The sequence below is a fragment of the Zalophus californianus genome, chromosome X (genome assembly GCF_009762305.2).
Source record: "Zalophus californianus isolate mZalCal1 chromosome X, mZalCal1.pri.v2, whole genome shotgun sequence".
NCBI classification, from domain to species: Eukaryota; Metazoa; Chordata; class Mammalia; order Carnivora; family Otariidae; genus Zalophus; species Zalophus californianus.
The window spans coordinates 88,403,537-88,419,413 of NC_045612.1; the positions used below are offsets into that span (position 1 = coordinate 88,403,537).

Here is a 15,877-nt window from a genome sequence, read left to right on the forward strand (position 1 = left end):
AATTTACCTCTCTATTCAGTTAACCTCTGTAGAGCAGGGATTGTGTCTTTATTGCTGTGATTCCAGCCCCTAGCCCAGACCCGGCAGTGCTGAGGGGTTAAACTCGGTTGTGTAAACCCTGAGGGAGAAGAGAACAGCCCTTTCACCCCAGGGTCTCTATAATGGCACTGAGTTGGGTCTGGCACATGGCGAGTAGCTGCTCTTCAAGCCCAGCTGAATCTTGTCAGATTCTCGGAATTGCCTCTCCTCATTGCCCCTCTGCAGACTCCCCCTCCCCATTTACTGGGTAGCCTGTCCTTCCTACAATTCAACAAGAGGCCTCCCCTCCCCAGGCCTAGACTGTTTGGTTTCCTCACCTTCCAAAGGCCTACCACTTCCCAGAGCAGTTGTGTGAATTCTAGTCCTTTGAAGTCTGGCCTAGCAATCCTGCCTCCCTTTGCAAGGTCCTCATTTTCCCAGCCTCCCTTGCTGCCAGAGGTGGCCATATCATCTTACTCTAGCCACAGAATGGCCCTGGAGGTCTGTTGAGCTTGTGGAAGGTTCAGCCCTGTTACAAGGAAGTAAGACAGGAAGGATGTCCTGTTTGTTGTTGCTTCCCCATCTCTGGGAACATGGCAGCCACCATGCAACCATAAGGCTGCAGGCTGAGATATCACCAAATGCTTACCACAGTGGAATGGTTAGAGGTCCTTGGGCCACCACCATTGGACTTTAGTAACCAGCCTTAGTTAGGCTTATTACCTGCAGTAGCCATTGCATCCTTCCTCAGGGTTATCTCACCCCTACCCAGGGTTTCTGTTACTTTCTGGACACCAATAATCCAAACTTCTAGTTCCATCCATCGATGGCCCCACTCCTGAATTTGACCCATTAAAGGATTCCCCCACCTCTCAGTGGTCCAAAATTTAGCCTCTCTCATACTCCCTCTCCAACTGGCCTGCCTCATGGTGTCCAGTTCTGACATGTGGTCATACTGGACCTCTCCTCCCTACCTCGTTTTATTGGGCCTTCCCAAGTGTCTTGCAAACAGCCCCTCTACGAACACCAGGCCCCACCACTATCTGGCTTCCTCATCCTCTTGGGTGAATCTCTTCTCTGCTTGATTCTTAATTCATCCTCTATTCAGCCTGCCCTACCTGCTTCAACTCAATGTTCCACTGTTGCGTGTGCAACCCCTCAGATGCCTTTCATAGTCATGCCATGTCCCTGGCCCAGCTCAGTGCTCTCCTAGATGATGGGGGCCAGTTATGAATTCTCCAAGGTCCCAGGACTCACCTTGGATTGAGCCCACCCCCACCCCTGCAGGGACTTGCAATCAGGTTTTTCACTTTAGACTTTTTAATATTTCATACAGCGATTATGGTGCATTCAGGAACCCAACCCCCCAAACCCCACTAGGAGGGCCCCCACCCCAGCCCTCCCACCCCATTTGAGGGCCCCAGGTTTAGAGTGGAGGACGGGGAGGTAACCACCCATCTGGGACTGACCCCAGAGACTGTCCCTGCCCTGCCTCACCCTCCCCAGGGGTTCAGGGATAACAGCTGGGCACAGACCCCCATGCATCCCTCTGCCCCTGCTTGTGCACATATACACACTATGGCTCCTTGAAGAGTTGGTCAGTTCCTGGCAGGGCCCTACGCAACAGCACCGAGTGGGACAGGGGCAGGAGGGTTGGGCTAAGGAGACCCTGAGAAGGAAGGAGGCCCCAGCTATGGGACTGCAGGGGGGAAAGAGTGGGGGCCCCCCACCTCGTCCACCTCCCAGAGAGTCTCCGGTAGTCCCCAGGTTCCCCTGTGGCCGGGGATGGCAGGCGGGGGGGGTGGGTAGGAAGGCGAATGGTCGAGACATGCTTTCCCTTAGCCGACCCCAGGGTCTGGTGATGGTCAGGGTTCAAAATAGGGGCTGTGTCCCTGCCTTGGAAAGGCTGGGAGCGGGGCTTCATTGCACAAAATACTGTGGGAGGGCCACACGCAGGGGGTGGGGCCCAGCCAGTCTGTATACAGAGATATTGCATTTAAAAAATGAAAACCTCATTTAAAATAATTAAAAAAACAACAATGAAATGAAACAAACAAACAAAAAAAAAGGCCCACACAACATGAGGCAGGTGGGGCAGGCAGGAAAGCAGGCAGGGGAAGCCTCAGACCCAAGGCATTGCCACATCTTGTCTGAGTCGAGATCCCCAGCCTGGGCTAGCTCCGGACCCCTGGCTGGCCGTGGGGTAGTGGTCCTGGGGGAGGATATGATGGGGAGGGGGGATAGGCCTGGCCTCAGTGTGGGAGGCTGGCACGGCCATGCTGTCCACCGGCAACTACCGAGACAGAGAGAGACAGACAGACAGACAAGACAGACAAACCAGGCGAAGGAGCGATGAGAGCTTTGTTAGCACCCAGCAGACAGGCCAATGGGTGGGCTGACAGGCCAATGGTCGGGTGTTTGGACAGGCAGCGGGGGACATGTGGGCAGGCGAGCATGAGTCAGGCAGGTAGCAGACAGCAAGCGAGGAGGATGCAGTTGCGGGCTGCCCTGTGAGGGGAGTAGCATCCCTTCAGCTGCTGCCTGCGGGGGCCTCGGTCTGTGGCTTAGAATTCAGCTTAGAACTCGGTGTCCACCACTCGGAAAGCTGGCCTGCCTGCAGGGGAAAGCAGAGCGGATGGCTGTTGGTGGGTAAGCAGGTAGGTGGCTGGGGCAGGGAAGAGGGCGAGGGCCACACCTACCTGAGTCAGGCATTGACGAAGACCGAAGGCTGGCCTCCTTTTGTAGCTGGATCTCCTTTAGTGCAAATATGGAAGTAGCTGTGGATGGAAGAGAGACAGTGGGAAATGACCCACAGGGCCATCCAGGATCACCTCCCACATGGCACCATTGGGGGAATTATAAAAAGTTGCCTTTTCTTTGAGAGGCTTGACTTTCACCTATCAAATAATCCTTACACACAAACCAGCTACAACTAGGAAATATGGACTACTACACGACACCAGGAAATCAGTAATTTTGTCAAGCGTGATAATGGTATTGCAATTACCATCTGTTGAGTTTAGGTGATGAATGGTGTTTGAGATTTGATTTAGTTTATCCAGTGGGGGAGATACAGGAAGTGAGCCAATTTTTTTTTAAGATATGATAATGATATCGTTATTAAAAAATATTTTATTTTTGGGCGCCTGGGTGGCTCAGTTGGTTAAGCGACTGCCTTCGGCTCAGGTCATGATCCTGGAGTCCTGGGATCGAGTCCCGCATCGGGCTCCCTGCTCAGCAGGGAGTCTGCTTCTCCCTCTGACCCTCTTCCTTCTCGTGCTTTCTATCTCTCATTCTCTCTCTCAAATCAATAAATAAAATCTTTAAAAAAAAAATTAAAAAAAAATATTTTATTTTTATTTTTTTTTAAAGATTTTATTTATTTGACAGCGACACACAGCGAGAGAGGGAACACAAGCAGAGGCAGAAGCAGGCTCCCCGCGGAGCAGGGAGCCCGATGCGGGGCTCGAACCCAGGACCCCGGAAATCATGACCTGAGCCGAAGGCAGACACTTAACGAGTGAGCCACCCAGGCGCCCCTAAAAAATATCTTAGAGACACATGCTGAAATTTATAGATGAATGATATCTCTGGGAGCTGATTCAAAATAACCAGAGGGAGGGGCGCCTGGGTGGCTCAGTCGTTAAGCATCCGCCTTCGGCTCAGGTCATGATTCCACGATCCTAGGATGGAGGCCCACATTGGGCTCCCTGCTCCGTGGGGAGCCTGCTTCTCCCTCTCCCACTCCCCCTGCTCGTGTTCCCTCTCTCGCTGTGTCTCTCTCTGTCAGACAAATAGATAAAATCTTTTTATTTTATGTTACTTTATGTTAAGCAGACGCTTAACAGACTGAGCCACCCAGGCATCCCTCACATCCTAGTTTTTGACCTGTATGCCAGTTACACGGGTGTGTTTAGTTTGTGAAAATTCATTGTGTCGGTGCACCTCGGTGGCTCAGATGGTTAAGCGTCTGCCTTCGGCTCTGGTCATGATCCCAGGGTCCGGGGATGGAGCCCCGCGTCCGGCTCCTGGCTCAGTGAGGAGCCTGCTTCTCCCCCTGCTCATGCTCTATCTCTGTGTCTCAAATGAATAAGTAAAATTAAAAAAAAAAATTCGTTCTGCTGTATACTTACGATCTGTGCATTTCCTGTACATTTTATGAGAAAATGTTTACTAAAAAGAGAAAAACGATGTTGCATCTATTTTTATGTATGTTTGAAAATTCCCATGAAAGGTAAAAAGGAACCAAAAAGCAAATAATTTTTGTAACAAACACATCACATGTCTGAACAAGGGTGTGCCCCCTTGGAGGTGACACAGCCAGAGCCCTGCTCCCCACAGCCCCCCACCAACTTCACTCACTGTCAGGAAGTTTGTGGATCCGCTCCCCAAGACTGAGGAAGAATGGATGTTTCATGGCGTCCTCTGCGGAGATCCGATTGCGACCTTCAAACTGAGTGGGGGACAGGTCGGGGGAGGGCAGGGGCGGCGGCGGCAGGGGTGGTGTATTGAACACCTTCAACAAGTAGGCCTCTCTTCCTCCCCACCCCAGACCGTACCCCTGGAGCTCGTCCATTTCCCCACACCTAGAATCCCCTAACCCCCAAGGCTGGCCCAGGAAGGTGGACTCACCTGCAGCAGCTTGTTGAGGAGGTCAGCCCCGTCGCTGTCAAGTCTACAGCAAGGACAAGGGGACCTGCTTTAAATTGAGTTTGGGCACTCTGGCCCCTCATACCCACCCACCTACCCACCAGTCTCACCGGGGTGCATGGCTCAAAAGGGCCTCGGCTCGATACTTGGGGTAGTTGTATGTCTTGAACTCTTCGTTGGACAGAATGCCTGGCCACGTCTCCTCAGTTGGGGTTCCTGGCGGGGAAAAATTACCCTAAGCATCCACAGGGCATCTCTAAATGTCCCCATGGCTCCTAGGCCTCACCCCCCTCCTCACCCAAGATGCGGAAGATGAAGTGCAGCTGTTCCTCCACTGTGGAGCCTGGGAAGAGGGGCCGGCCTGTGGCCATCTCGTAGAAGATGCAGCCCACACCCCTAGGCAGGGAGGGCACAGTGAACAGGGAGGCAGCTGGCTTGTTGGCCATTGTGACCGAGCCACCCCCTCCACCACATGGCCCCTGCCGCACTTCCACCTGTCCTCACCACATGTCAATCTGGGTAGAGTAGTCCGTGGACCCAAGCAGAATGTCGGGGGGTCGGTACCACAGTGTCACCACCTCGTTGGAGTAGGTCTTTGTTGGGATTGACTTAGCTCGGGCCAGGCCTGATAGGTTGAGAGAAGGGGCAGCTGGAATTGAGGAGGCCCCCGGCAATCTGGGGGACGGTACAGTTGGGACTGAGGGCGTCTTAAGCAAAGCCTGGAGAAGCTGAAGGGGATGGAGATTAGGTGGTCATGAGGAAGGGGGAGTGTAGGAGGGTAAGGCTGGGGCATCACTGAGAAGAAGGGGGAGGCCAGGGTACCAAAGTCTGCCAGCTTCAGCTCTCCTCTCTCGTTGATGAGCAGGTTTTGGGGCTTGAGGTCTCGGTGTAGCACCTTCTGCCGGTGGCAGTAGGCCAGGCCACGGAGCAGCTGGAACAGGAACAGCTAGGAACCGGGAAGGGCAGGTGGAGGTCAAAGGGTATCCAGCAGCCTGACCCCCAGCAGACACTGCTTCCCCCCCGCCGCCCCCAAAGACACTGAGCCCAGAGCCTTAGTTCACGAAAGAGGACAGGGTCCCAATGCCCTCCAAGGGCTCCCGGCAAAAAAGCCAAACAGGAAAAGTCTGTTTCTGGGAGATTTGTGGGGTGGAGTGGGTGAGTGGGGGCCCCCATGTGCCCCTGCTTCCTGCCCCACACCCACTTTCACGTTGTGCATGTTGATAACGTTCCCACAGTCATCCAGGTACTGCTTCAGGTCCTTGTCCTGAGGAGAGGAGAGGAAACAGAGGAGAAAAGAGGAGATAGTGGCCATCTGCCCACCTCCCCCCTTCAGGACCCACTGCCACTCAAGCTTACCAGGTACTCAAAGACAAGGGTGAGTGACTTCTCCGTGTGGATAATGTCATGTAGCGTGACGATGTTGGCATGTTTGAGGTCCTTGAGCAGGGACACTGCAGCAAGCATGGGAGTGAGATGGGGGAAGAGTCAGGACCCCCACCCTCAGGCCAGAGGCAAGGACGAGGACCAGACAGGGATGAGCCCGGGGTTTCTTTCTTTCCCTGTGCACTTTGGGGTGGTGGCTCACAGCCACCGGCTCTATCCCACGCAAAGCCAGGAAGGTGTGTCCCTAGGTTCCGGATGTGGAAACTAAGGCTCAGAGAAGAGTAGGGAGCAAGAACCTGGGACTGTAGCTCCAGGCTTACGTGACATTAGATTTTGACAACCCATTTTTGATTTCTGGAAAGGGGTTTTGTTTCAACCCTCGGTACAGAGGCCTGCAGCTTCGTGTGAAATTGAGTTTGTGCATATAATTTCTATGCAATTCAAATTCATTCGTGTGATAGTCTGCCTAGAAATCGTGTCAAGGAAACTGGTGAGCACTTTCATGGGTTCTCTCAGAACCAAAGTAAGCACCCTGCTTTCTAATTCCTTGGTCTCTTCTCCAAACAGGAACAGATTCCTGGTTACCTTGATTATTATCTAGAGATTTGCACAATGGGCACTTTCATATGAAGCTCAGAGCGTCAGAAGGGAAGTCTCAAAACCCCCAGTCTCTCTTCTCACCATGGGGCCTGTATGTATGTGCCATGGGGAGAGGCCGGGAACCCTGGGACAGCCTTCCCGGGTGTTTATACCTTCCCGGATGGCGGTGCAGGGTGCCCCCTCTTCATGTTCCAGTCTGATCTCCTTGAGTGCCACAAGGTTGTCCGTGAGCTTGCTTTTGCCTTTGTAGACGGTGGCATAGGTACCCTGGGGTGTGAGGAAGAGTGAGAGGAAAGGAACTGGAGGCTGCAAGAAGTTCTCACGGACTCCCATCCCCACCATAGGCCTCATGATGGTCTCTCACCTCACCCAGCTTGTCCAGCTTGATGTAGGTCTCCAGTTTCCCAAAGCCAATCTCAGACTGTGGGGTAAAGGGGCAGATTGAAGCAGGCTCCTGGGAGGGGACTGGGGAGGAGAGAAGTTGGGGGGGGGTGGGGAGAGGAGAGGACAGAAACAGAAGATGCTCACCAGGCTGACACGGCGGAGGCGGCGGCTGAGGGGCTTGTCGAAGATGGGGCTATTGAGGGTCAGCTTCTCAAGGTAGCCCTCAGGCAGCCGGATGTCGGCTGGCAGTGACAGGCGCTTGTTGATGTCCTAGCGGGCAACATAGGTGGGAAACAGGACCATGAGCTCCACCTCCCTGGGTTTAACCCTCTTTTCTAGCCCCACCACCAGCCAGACGGGGGTTAAGCACCTCAGTGGAGATCTTGCGTGGGGGATGGTTGCGCATGCGCACCCTCACTGGCGACTGCACCTCATCCGAGGACGTGGCTGAAGCCTGGTCACTTTCCCCATCAGACCCCATCTTCAAGTCCTCATGTACAATCTCTGGTGGTGAGGACGGGGGAGGGGGGGAGGAGGGCAGACCAGTTGAGGTCTGGAGCCCCAGGAACCCCCTCCCCAGCATAACACATTCCTTCATCACACATGTCCACACAAGCAAGCCCCCAGAGCAGCCTGGAGTCCCTCAGGGAGAGGGTGGCAAGGCCCAGGGAGGTTCAGACAAGTCGGGATGGGTTGAATAGGGGCGGAGGGGCAATAGTCACCTAGTGGAGCACCCCATTCCAGGGGTGAGCTGAGACTGGTGCTGGCCCAGGGCCGGCAGGCACCCGTAGGCCTGAGGGGGCCATAGCAGAGTGCAGGAGAAGGGCAAAGGAAGGTTGGGGCAGCTATAGCAGGCAGGGCACTCTTCCTCCCTCGAGGCCTGGGCACAAAGCCAAGGAAAGGGACACAGATGGACAGATAGAGAGAGGGTGTTGAGAGGATGGCAGGGAAGGGGGAGAAAATGGAGAAAGGAAAACGGAAATAAAACAAGTCTAAAGGGAGCTCGGCTGGGAGGCAGCACCTTAGGGACCAGTCTCGGGGGCAGGAGTGGTCAGTGGGCCTACCTGGTGCAGAGCTGAGGGGGCCCCGTCCAGAGCGAGGTTCCCCAGGAGCGGCACGAGTGGGTACCTCTCCAAGGTCACTGCCACCGCCACCCCCACTCTCATCCAGGCCTATCTGTTCAGGGGCACCATTGGTCTTGTCCACACCTCGGCCCCCTCGGAGTGTCATTGACAGCTGCCGCTTGATCTTCTTCATCCGATCCATGGCGACCTGAGCAGGGGGGAATAGAGGGAACGGGTCCCACGTTAACACTTGCCTGACCACCACGGGCCCCCTAAAGCCCAAGACAACTTAGCGAGGTACACTGACATGAACTTGTGTCAGTGCCCACCCAACCGCTGTGGAGGCCTGAACCACTCGGGATTCCCGGAAACCTGGCATAGATGGGGACCCTTGTCAGTGCCTGCCCACCTAAAGCCAGCCCCTGGGGACCCTGCTCCTAAGTAGCGCACCTGGGAGTTGAGGCCTGGGTGGCTGGCTGAGGGCAAGGGCCCAACTGGTGGACTGTTGGCCTCTATGCGAGCAGCCTCACTGTGGGAACAAAGACCTCCACAGCAGGCATTCTCAGGTGCAGCAGTGGTGATGGGCCCAGCTGTGGGTGGGGCAAGCGGCTTGCCCAGGACCGAGGGGCCACCAATACGACCCCGGGCTTGCCCAGAGAATGGCATACTCAGCCGGCACCAGCCCCACATCACCCCCAACTGCCAAGGCAGAATGCTCCCCACAACCACAAGGACCCGCCCGCCTTCCCCAGCAACCATTGTCACTACCCCACTGGTAAGTGGACTATCCCACTGGTCTACTCAAGTGAGGGGTGTACAGAGAGGGGAGTCCTACCCAGACCCAACCACTGGGTAGGTTCTGGAGGGGGGGGATCTCAATAGACACCAGCTGTCCTGAGGGCCGCTAGAAAGTTTCAATCAGGGTGGGACGTCCCACTCAGACTTTTATAAGCCAGGCCTAGCCTCATTTCTCCTCTACTTGAGAGTGCACATCTCCCTTATCACCCCAAATAAATGTCCCAGTCCTCAAGGGTGGTCCACAAGGTCTCACCCTATTCACCCCTATTATCTCTCTGGCTTCACCTCCCCCTCAACCATTGCTAGCTGTTTTGCAACCACACCCAGCAGTCCCACCTTAGGGCCTTTGCACTGGCTGTTCCTAGTACGTGAAACACCCTTCCCCCAGATTTCGAAATAGCTCACTCCCTCACCCCCTTCGGACCCTTGCTCAAATACCACCTTTTTCATGGATAACCCTCCACAAATAACCCTATTTAAAATCTCAACCACACTGAGCTCCCCCTCACTTTGCCAAATTATCCCCCCAGCACTTATCACCTCCTCAGAAATGATACCAACTACTTATTGGTTTCTATATTCTTAACTGTCTGTCTCCTCACCGCCATAACTAGAAGATCAGCTCCGCCAGGGTAGATTTCTGTCTGTTTAGGTCACGGCTATATCCTGAGGACCTGGAACAGTGACTGACACAGAGTAGACGCTCAAAAAGTGCTTACGGCAGAAATTAATGAATCAGGGGGCTGAGGGCCTAAGACCAATCTCTACCAGGATGGGCAGGGTAAGTTTGCTACCTGTGAACAACTCCAGAAAACGTGGCCCAGGGACACTAGCATCGGCAGGAAGATGACCTAGATGGGGCTGCTGGAGGGAACAGGGCCACCAAAAGGCTTAGGCTGGCCTTCTTCTGCTTCCTCCTGGGCTCCAGGCCAGCAAGGAGGGGGAAAGACCTGGCCTAGGAACCATCTGGACTCACAGCAGGGCCTAAGATGGCCCTGGGCCCAAGGGAAGTGGAGCTAGATAGGAGGTGGGAGGATGAGGCTGGGGCTGGATTCGAGGAGAGAAGTGGGTCATCTGTTACCTTGAAATCAGGTGCTTACCGCACTGGTCCTTACACCCTGCTTCCGCTTGCCTGGCCTCACCACCCCCAGCAGGAGCAGAGGGGCCAGCCTAGCGGAAAGACCCCAGTAAAGAGGATGAGGTCCATTCAGAGAACCCAGGACAACAAAAAAATTCTGACCCAGTAGGCCGTACACTGGACCTGAAGCTGAAGAAGGAGAAGCATGGCCAGCCCCAAAGGCAGTCTTGCATCCATGGTACGAATACCCAGCCGGCTTTGCCTGTTGTGGCAGGGAATGGGGCATCTGGGGGGACAGTAAGTAGGGCTGGATGGAAGATGAGGAGGGAGCCAGAAGGAGCCAGGGTCCATGACCTCTAACTGGAAACTCCAAGGGCTGGACATGTTCCAGAGTTCAGTTTTTTGGGGACTTTAGGAAGACAGGATACAAAATCTGTGTATCACGCAACATTCCCAGCAGGGGTGCCCTGGGCAGACCTTTGTGAACAGAGACACTTGAACATTAATATACAGTAAAACTTTTAAATATTATTATTTCCATTTTCTGAGCTTTTTAGATTTCAGTATAGTGAAGGAAGGAACAAGAAACTGGATACACAACTCCACTCAAAAAAAAAAAAAAAAAGGGCATTTGTCCTTCCTGACCCCCGACGACATACACCCTTCCTCAGAATACTCTCACACCCAAGGGCACTCATCACCTCACACCACACTGTCCACTGAGGACACAGTCACCACACAACTCCCACCAAGAACACACCATCCCCATCCCTTCCAGACCCCCATAAGCACACACAGGCCCCTCAAGAAGGCCTCTCTGCATTTTAACTATCAGCACCTGAAATTTCCCCATTTATTTCTAACCCCCATCAGCATAGGAAGCCCCAGCAGAGCAGAGCACTCTGTTTGCATAGGCTCAGGCCCCTCTAAGTTAACGCTCAGCGCCACATTCTTGGGCGCCTCCTAGGCCCAGCTGCCTGTTAGCTTCTCCAAAGCACTCACCCCCATTAACACACTGTTCCCCATGCCTAATTCTGACCCCTATTAACATGCACTTGGGACCCTCTACAGCTGACCCAAATTAGCACTCACTGGACCTTCACACTGCCCTGAATCTCATTAACACAAAGTGAAACTTGCCAATCCCTGACCTGACTGTTTTTGCCCACACTCAGACCCCTCGACAGCTATAACCATCATTAAACCCATATTCTGGTCCTCTCACTACCCTGTCCCCACCACCTCCCATCAGCACAAGCTGGACCTTCACTTCACCCTGACCTCTATTAGCACACACTGGGCCTCTTACAGTGCCTCCCCATTAGCACACCCTGAACCCTTACTCAGCCCCATTCCCCAGGGACACACAAACACAGTGTTCTATAATGGCCTGACCCTCATTAGCGCACACAGGTCTTCATTCAGCCTGGAGCCCCATGAGCGAGCACACACTTCAGCCCTCCATGGTTCTAAATCCACTTTATCACACCTAGACCTTCACATATTCCTGTCCTTTATTTCTCTTTGCTTCAACTCCTCCACACCTATAATGCCTGTTGGTTCACATTTGAATCCCTTCACAACCCCGATCCTCCTTACTGCACCCCCTGGAACCTCAACACACCCCAGTCCCCCGTGGACACAAGCATACACTGTCTTCACAATATTCTGACACTAGCATTTTCCAGACCCCATACTGCTGACTCTTCCCCCAATGGCACACATTTAAGCACCTCCAAGGCTCTAAATCCATATCCACGGTCACTAGAACTTCACATATAACTGTCCCTTATCGCATCCTGGAGTCTCACGTCCCCTGTCCTCATGGACACACACACTGGCCTCACACCATCTTGATCCTTAATATACTGAATCTCTTACAGTGCTAAGACATTTCCCTCACCACTGTGCCCTCCCACCGCACATATATTCCTAACTTCTGGTACCCAGCAGCACAGGCTCAGGTCTTCCACCACTCTGTCCCCATTAGCATATCCTGGGCCTCACACTACCCAGACCTTTATTAACACACGCACGTACCCTCTACAGCTATGACCCCCATTAGCACACTCTCAACATTCGAGTTCTTCCACTACCCTGACCTCCATGGGCACTCTCTGGACCCCCGCACGCTGCAGTCCCTCATGGGCAGATACACAGTATTAACACCATCCTGACGCTCATTACCACACACACAGGGCTTCAGAGCCCTGATCCTATTAGCATACCTTCTGCTATCTCTACCACCTTATCCCCCATTAACACACACGGGGTCTCTCCACACCTTTAACCCCGTTTGCATACCTCAGCATTCCCCTGACATGCTCCCCCCTATCACACACCGTCGGGGCCCTTCACTGCCCCCCCCATTAGCACACGCTGGGCCTCAAGCCCTACACAGCTGTAAGACTTATTATCACATGCTCCAACCCCTCCACAGCTCAGGCCATTAGCGAACCTCGAGCCTTGCACCACCCACTTCCACATCCTCTGGTCCTTTGATCACCCTGCTTCCCATTAGCACCCACAGGACTGCCCATCCCCAGTTCCAAGACCGGGCCCAGGGCGGGGCCAAGGTCAGGGAGGCCCCGAATGACCCCCCGCCCCGGTGCACTCTGGGAAACTCGCTGGGGGAGGGGGCACATGCCAGCGGTGCAGCCCAGACCCCTGGGCACCGCCCGGGGTCTGGGTTGGTTCTGCAAGAGGAAGGGCAGCCCCCACCCCACGTCTCGGGGACGCGCTCACCGGCGGGGGCGCGCGAGCAACCTCAGCGCCGCGGGGCCGGCGCGGCGGCGCCTGGGGCGGCGGCCCGGGCTGAGGCCGCGCGACCTCCTTCTCCTCCTGTTCGCCGCAGGCGCCCGTCCCAGTAGTCTTCGGCCATGGCTGCTGGGCCCGGGCCGCCGCCGGCTGAGGAGGAGGAGGCGGCGGCGGCGGCGGCGGTTGAGGCGGAGGCGGCGTCCCGCTCAGCCGGCCATGAGCTTGGCCGCTGCGGGCGATGCCCCCGGGCTCGCTGGCGCCCGCTCGAATCCGAGAGCTCACGGCGGCTCGCGGCTCAGAGCCGACTGCTTGCGGAGACGCGGCGGATCCCAGGGCCGAACACCCAACGGCCCAACCGCCGCGCGCGCCGCGCTCCGCGCATGCGCACGCACGCGCCGAAAAGGCTGAAGTGGGAAGGAGGGGACTCACCTCGGACTGCATGTACCAAAAGACCCGTCCGCAGCGGGAGGGGGCGCGGCCATTGCGCGCCCACCGGGGAATGTGGCGCCAGCCCTGGAACGGCGCCAGGGGGAAATGTAGAGGTTGCTTAGTACTCAGTTCCGAGCTTGTTAGAAGTTTGCTAGCGCCGAAGTGGGCAGCAGCCAGTAACCAGGGTGCCGGTCACCACTCGGTCCCCCTACTTGGTCTCACTTGGTACATCCCCATGGTGGCAAACGGGACTTTTGCAAGGAGGAAAAAGACAGATGAGGCAGTCAGTCTGAGTCCCTTGAGGTGCCTCAGAAGGCAGGAAATTTTAAAGGTTCGCGAGAGGATGACTTTTCTAGGAGAGGCGGCCTGGACAATCACTGGCCTTTACCCCCTTAGGACAGAGTCTAGCCCCGCCCAGCTCCCCCCCCCACCTCCGCTAGCTCATTCCCACTGTGAACGTGTGCGGCCCCGCCCTTTGAGGTTGTCGCCCAGCCAATCGGATTTGCCCCCTGGGGCGAGGCAGAGCAAGAATGAAGGGCGTTGCTGAGCTGAAGAGGCGTGATTTCACTGCCCCGTACCACGCCTCTGCCAGACTTTCATTGGCTTTCGGCGCCAGGGGCGGGCACTTCTTTTTGTTCTGAGCGCCTCTCTCACTATAGGCCGAATATTCCGCAAGGTTATTGGTCAAAAGAGCGTTCAATCGTCTTTCGTCCCGCCTCTAACCCCTCCCATTGCCCCCCGCCCCACAGCAAGACTCACGGGGTGGAGCCTAGGCTGAGAAAAGAAAGGCGGACCCTTAGAGGGGAGGATGCGTTACTGCGCATGCTTGGGACTTTAGGACGGAGGGAGTCCTCGTTGCCGCCTCACGCGAGCATTTGCGTCTGCACCCTGAATTGGGTTTTCTCGCCTGCAGTCTCTCAGCTGCCTCTTGCCTGCCAGAGCCCCGCCGTGGTTTTCCCCAGGTCTGCGGTTTTCTGTTGTATCTATTGCGCGCCTGTTGTGTGTCAAGCACTGCCAGCACACCTAAGCCCTCACTCCTCTGTGCCTGGAAAACTCTCTACACAATATCAACAAGCCCAGCTCAAATGGCGGCAGCTTTTGGCAGGCCTTCTGGGACATCTTTACACTGCACCCCAGTCCAAAGCCAGCTTCCCCGCCTCTTCTGGGCTTCCTTTTATGGCAGCCTTGATCACACCGGTTAGAGTTTTCAGTAAGGTTCATACTAGCGAGGATTACCAGAGCATGATGGGAGTGGAAATACTTGACGAAGATAGAAAGTCCACCGCGGGCTAGACCATCAGGTCCATCACTTCCCTGACCTCATTCTCATTTCCTACCCTTCTTCCTCTCACTCCACTCCAGACGTATTTGTTCCCTTCAAGCTGTTTCTGAATAAAGCAGGCACAATCCAGCCTCAGGGACTTTGCACTTGCTGTTCCCTTGGCCAGGAATATTCTTCTAGATACCCACATGCTTCATCCCTTCACTTCTTCCAAGTCCTTGCTTCAATGTCACCTTCATGAAGCCTTCCCTGAATGCCCTATTTAAAAGTGCCTACCTGCACCCCCATCATTGGAGACCCCCAGACCTGGCCCTACAGACCTTTTGAATGACACCGGTCAACTTCTTAAAATTTACTTGTGTTTGTCTATTCTGGGTCTCACCCTGGCAGAACATAACCCCCCCCCAACACGCCCACAGGCCTCAAGGCAGGGATTTTTTTTTTTTTTTTTTTTTTTTTTTTGATCCATTGCTGTCTCCAATGCCTAGAATAGTGCCTGGTCCATAGTAAGCCCTCAGCAAATGTTATGGCAAATGTTTGATGGCAAATAGCTCTAGGTCAAGAAAAGACAACCGTGTACACCCTTTTCTTTGTGCCTGCCTGCCCGGTGCAGGGGGCTCAGTGAAGTGACCCGAAGAACTCTGGTCTTCTATCTTGTTGGTGTTACAATGGTAGCCAAACAGGACAGAAAATGGCACATGTGGGAGAACTAAGACACAACCAGGATTCCAGGGTTCCTGCTGAAGCTGTTCTTGATAAAGAAGTGTTTCAGGTACGAATGAGGTAGGAAGGTGATCCAGGAGCTGGGGTGGTGAACAAAGGGACAAAAGTGTCTGGAGAATCAAGAGCTGTAATGGGGGAGATAGTGGACAAGGAGCTGGGATAGTAGAGAAAGGGGGCAGAAAAAGTTTGTGTTCGGGGCGCCTGGGTGACTCAGTCATTAAGCGTCTGCCTTCGGCTCAGGTCATGATCCCAGGGTCCTGGGATCGAGCCCAGCAGCATTGGGCTCCCTGCTCAGCGGGAAGCCTGCTTCTCCCTCTCCCACTCCCCCTGCTTGTGTTCCTTCTCTTGCTGTGTCTCTGTCAAATAAGTAAATAAAATCTTAAAAAAAAAAAAAAGTTTGAGTCTCAAGATGGTAGCAACAGCGGACAAAGGTGTGGAGTGTTTGGGGGGTACTCTTGAGCAGCAATGGGAAAGTATCTCTGGAGGGAAAACCTCTCCACTTGACCTAAGCAGTTAGCATCACCACTAAATAGATGCCAGAGGTAAAGCACTTCAGTCCCCAATGTCCTGGAGGGGAATAAAAAGGAAGTATGGAAGGATGAGATCACCCAAGCAGAGTAGGCCAAGGAAAAAAATAATCACGAGGGGGAAGTGGACAAGGGCATACACTGTGCCTGGGGTCTGGAGCTGGCTCAGGAGGCAGCAGATGTG

At 54.6% G+C, this 15,877-nt stretch overlaps 1 protein-coding gene across 6 annotated transcripts; it reads right to left on the reverse strand.

Moving 5' to 3' along the window:
* Positions 1 to 1,325: 1,325 nt before the first annotated feature.
* CDK16 (cyclin dependent kinase 16) lies at positions 1,326 to 13,527 on the reverse strand. 6 transcript variants are annotated; one of them, XM_027607362.2, is made up of 17 exons: positions 9,692 to 12,440; positions 9,500 to 9,583; positions 8,100 to 8,307; positions 7,406 to 7,539; positions 7,180 to 7,305; positions 7,016 to 7,072; positions 6,804 to 6,918; positions 6,025 to 6,119; positions 5,870 to 5,932; positions 5,491 to 5,614; positions 5,173 to 5,293; positions 4,967 to 5,064; positions 4,779 to 4,884; positions 4,651 to 4,714; positions 4,381 to 4,471; positions 2,718 to 2,795; positions 1,326 to 2,632 (listed from the first exon to the last, which is right to left on the reverse strand). In XM_027607362.2, exons 2-17 carry the CDS (start codon positions 9,503 to 9,505, stop codon positions 2,595 to 2,597), a joined length of 1,524 nt encoding a protein of 507 aa, XP_027463163.1. In that variant the 5' UTR covers positions 9,506 to 9,583; positions 9,692 to 12,440; the 3' UTR covers positions 1,326 to 2,594. The 6 variants fall into 6 exon arrangements, with proteins under 6 accessions (XP_027463163.1, XP_027463162.1, XP_027463165.1 ...); XM_027607361.2 differs by lacking the exons at positions 9,500 to 9,583; positions 9,692 to 12,440 and adding an exon at positions 13,162 to 13,527; XM_027607364.2 differs by lacking the exons at positions 9,500 to 9,583; positions 9,692 to 12,440 and adding an exon at positions 13,162 to 13,526 and having other exon boundaries at positions 4,651 to 4,693.
* Between the last annotated feature and the right edge of the window lie 2,350 nt (positions 13,528 to 15,877).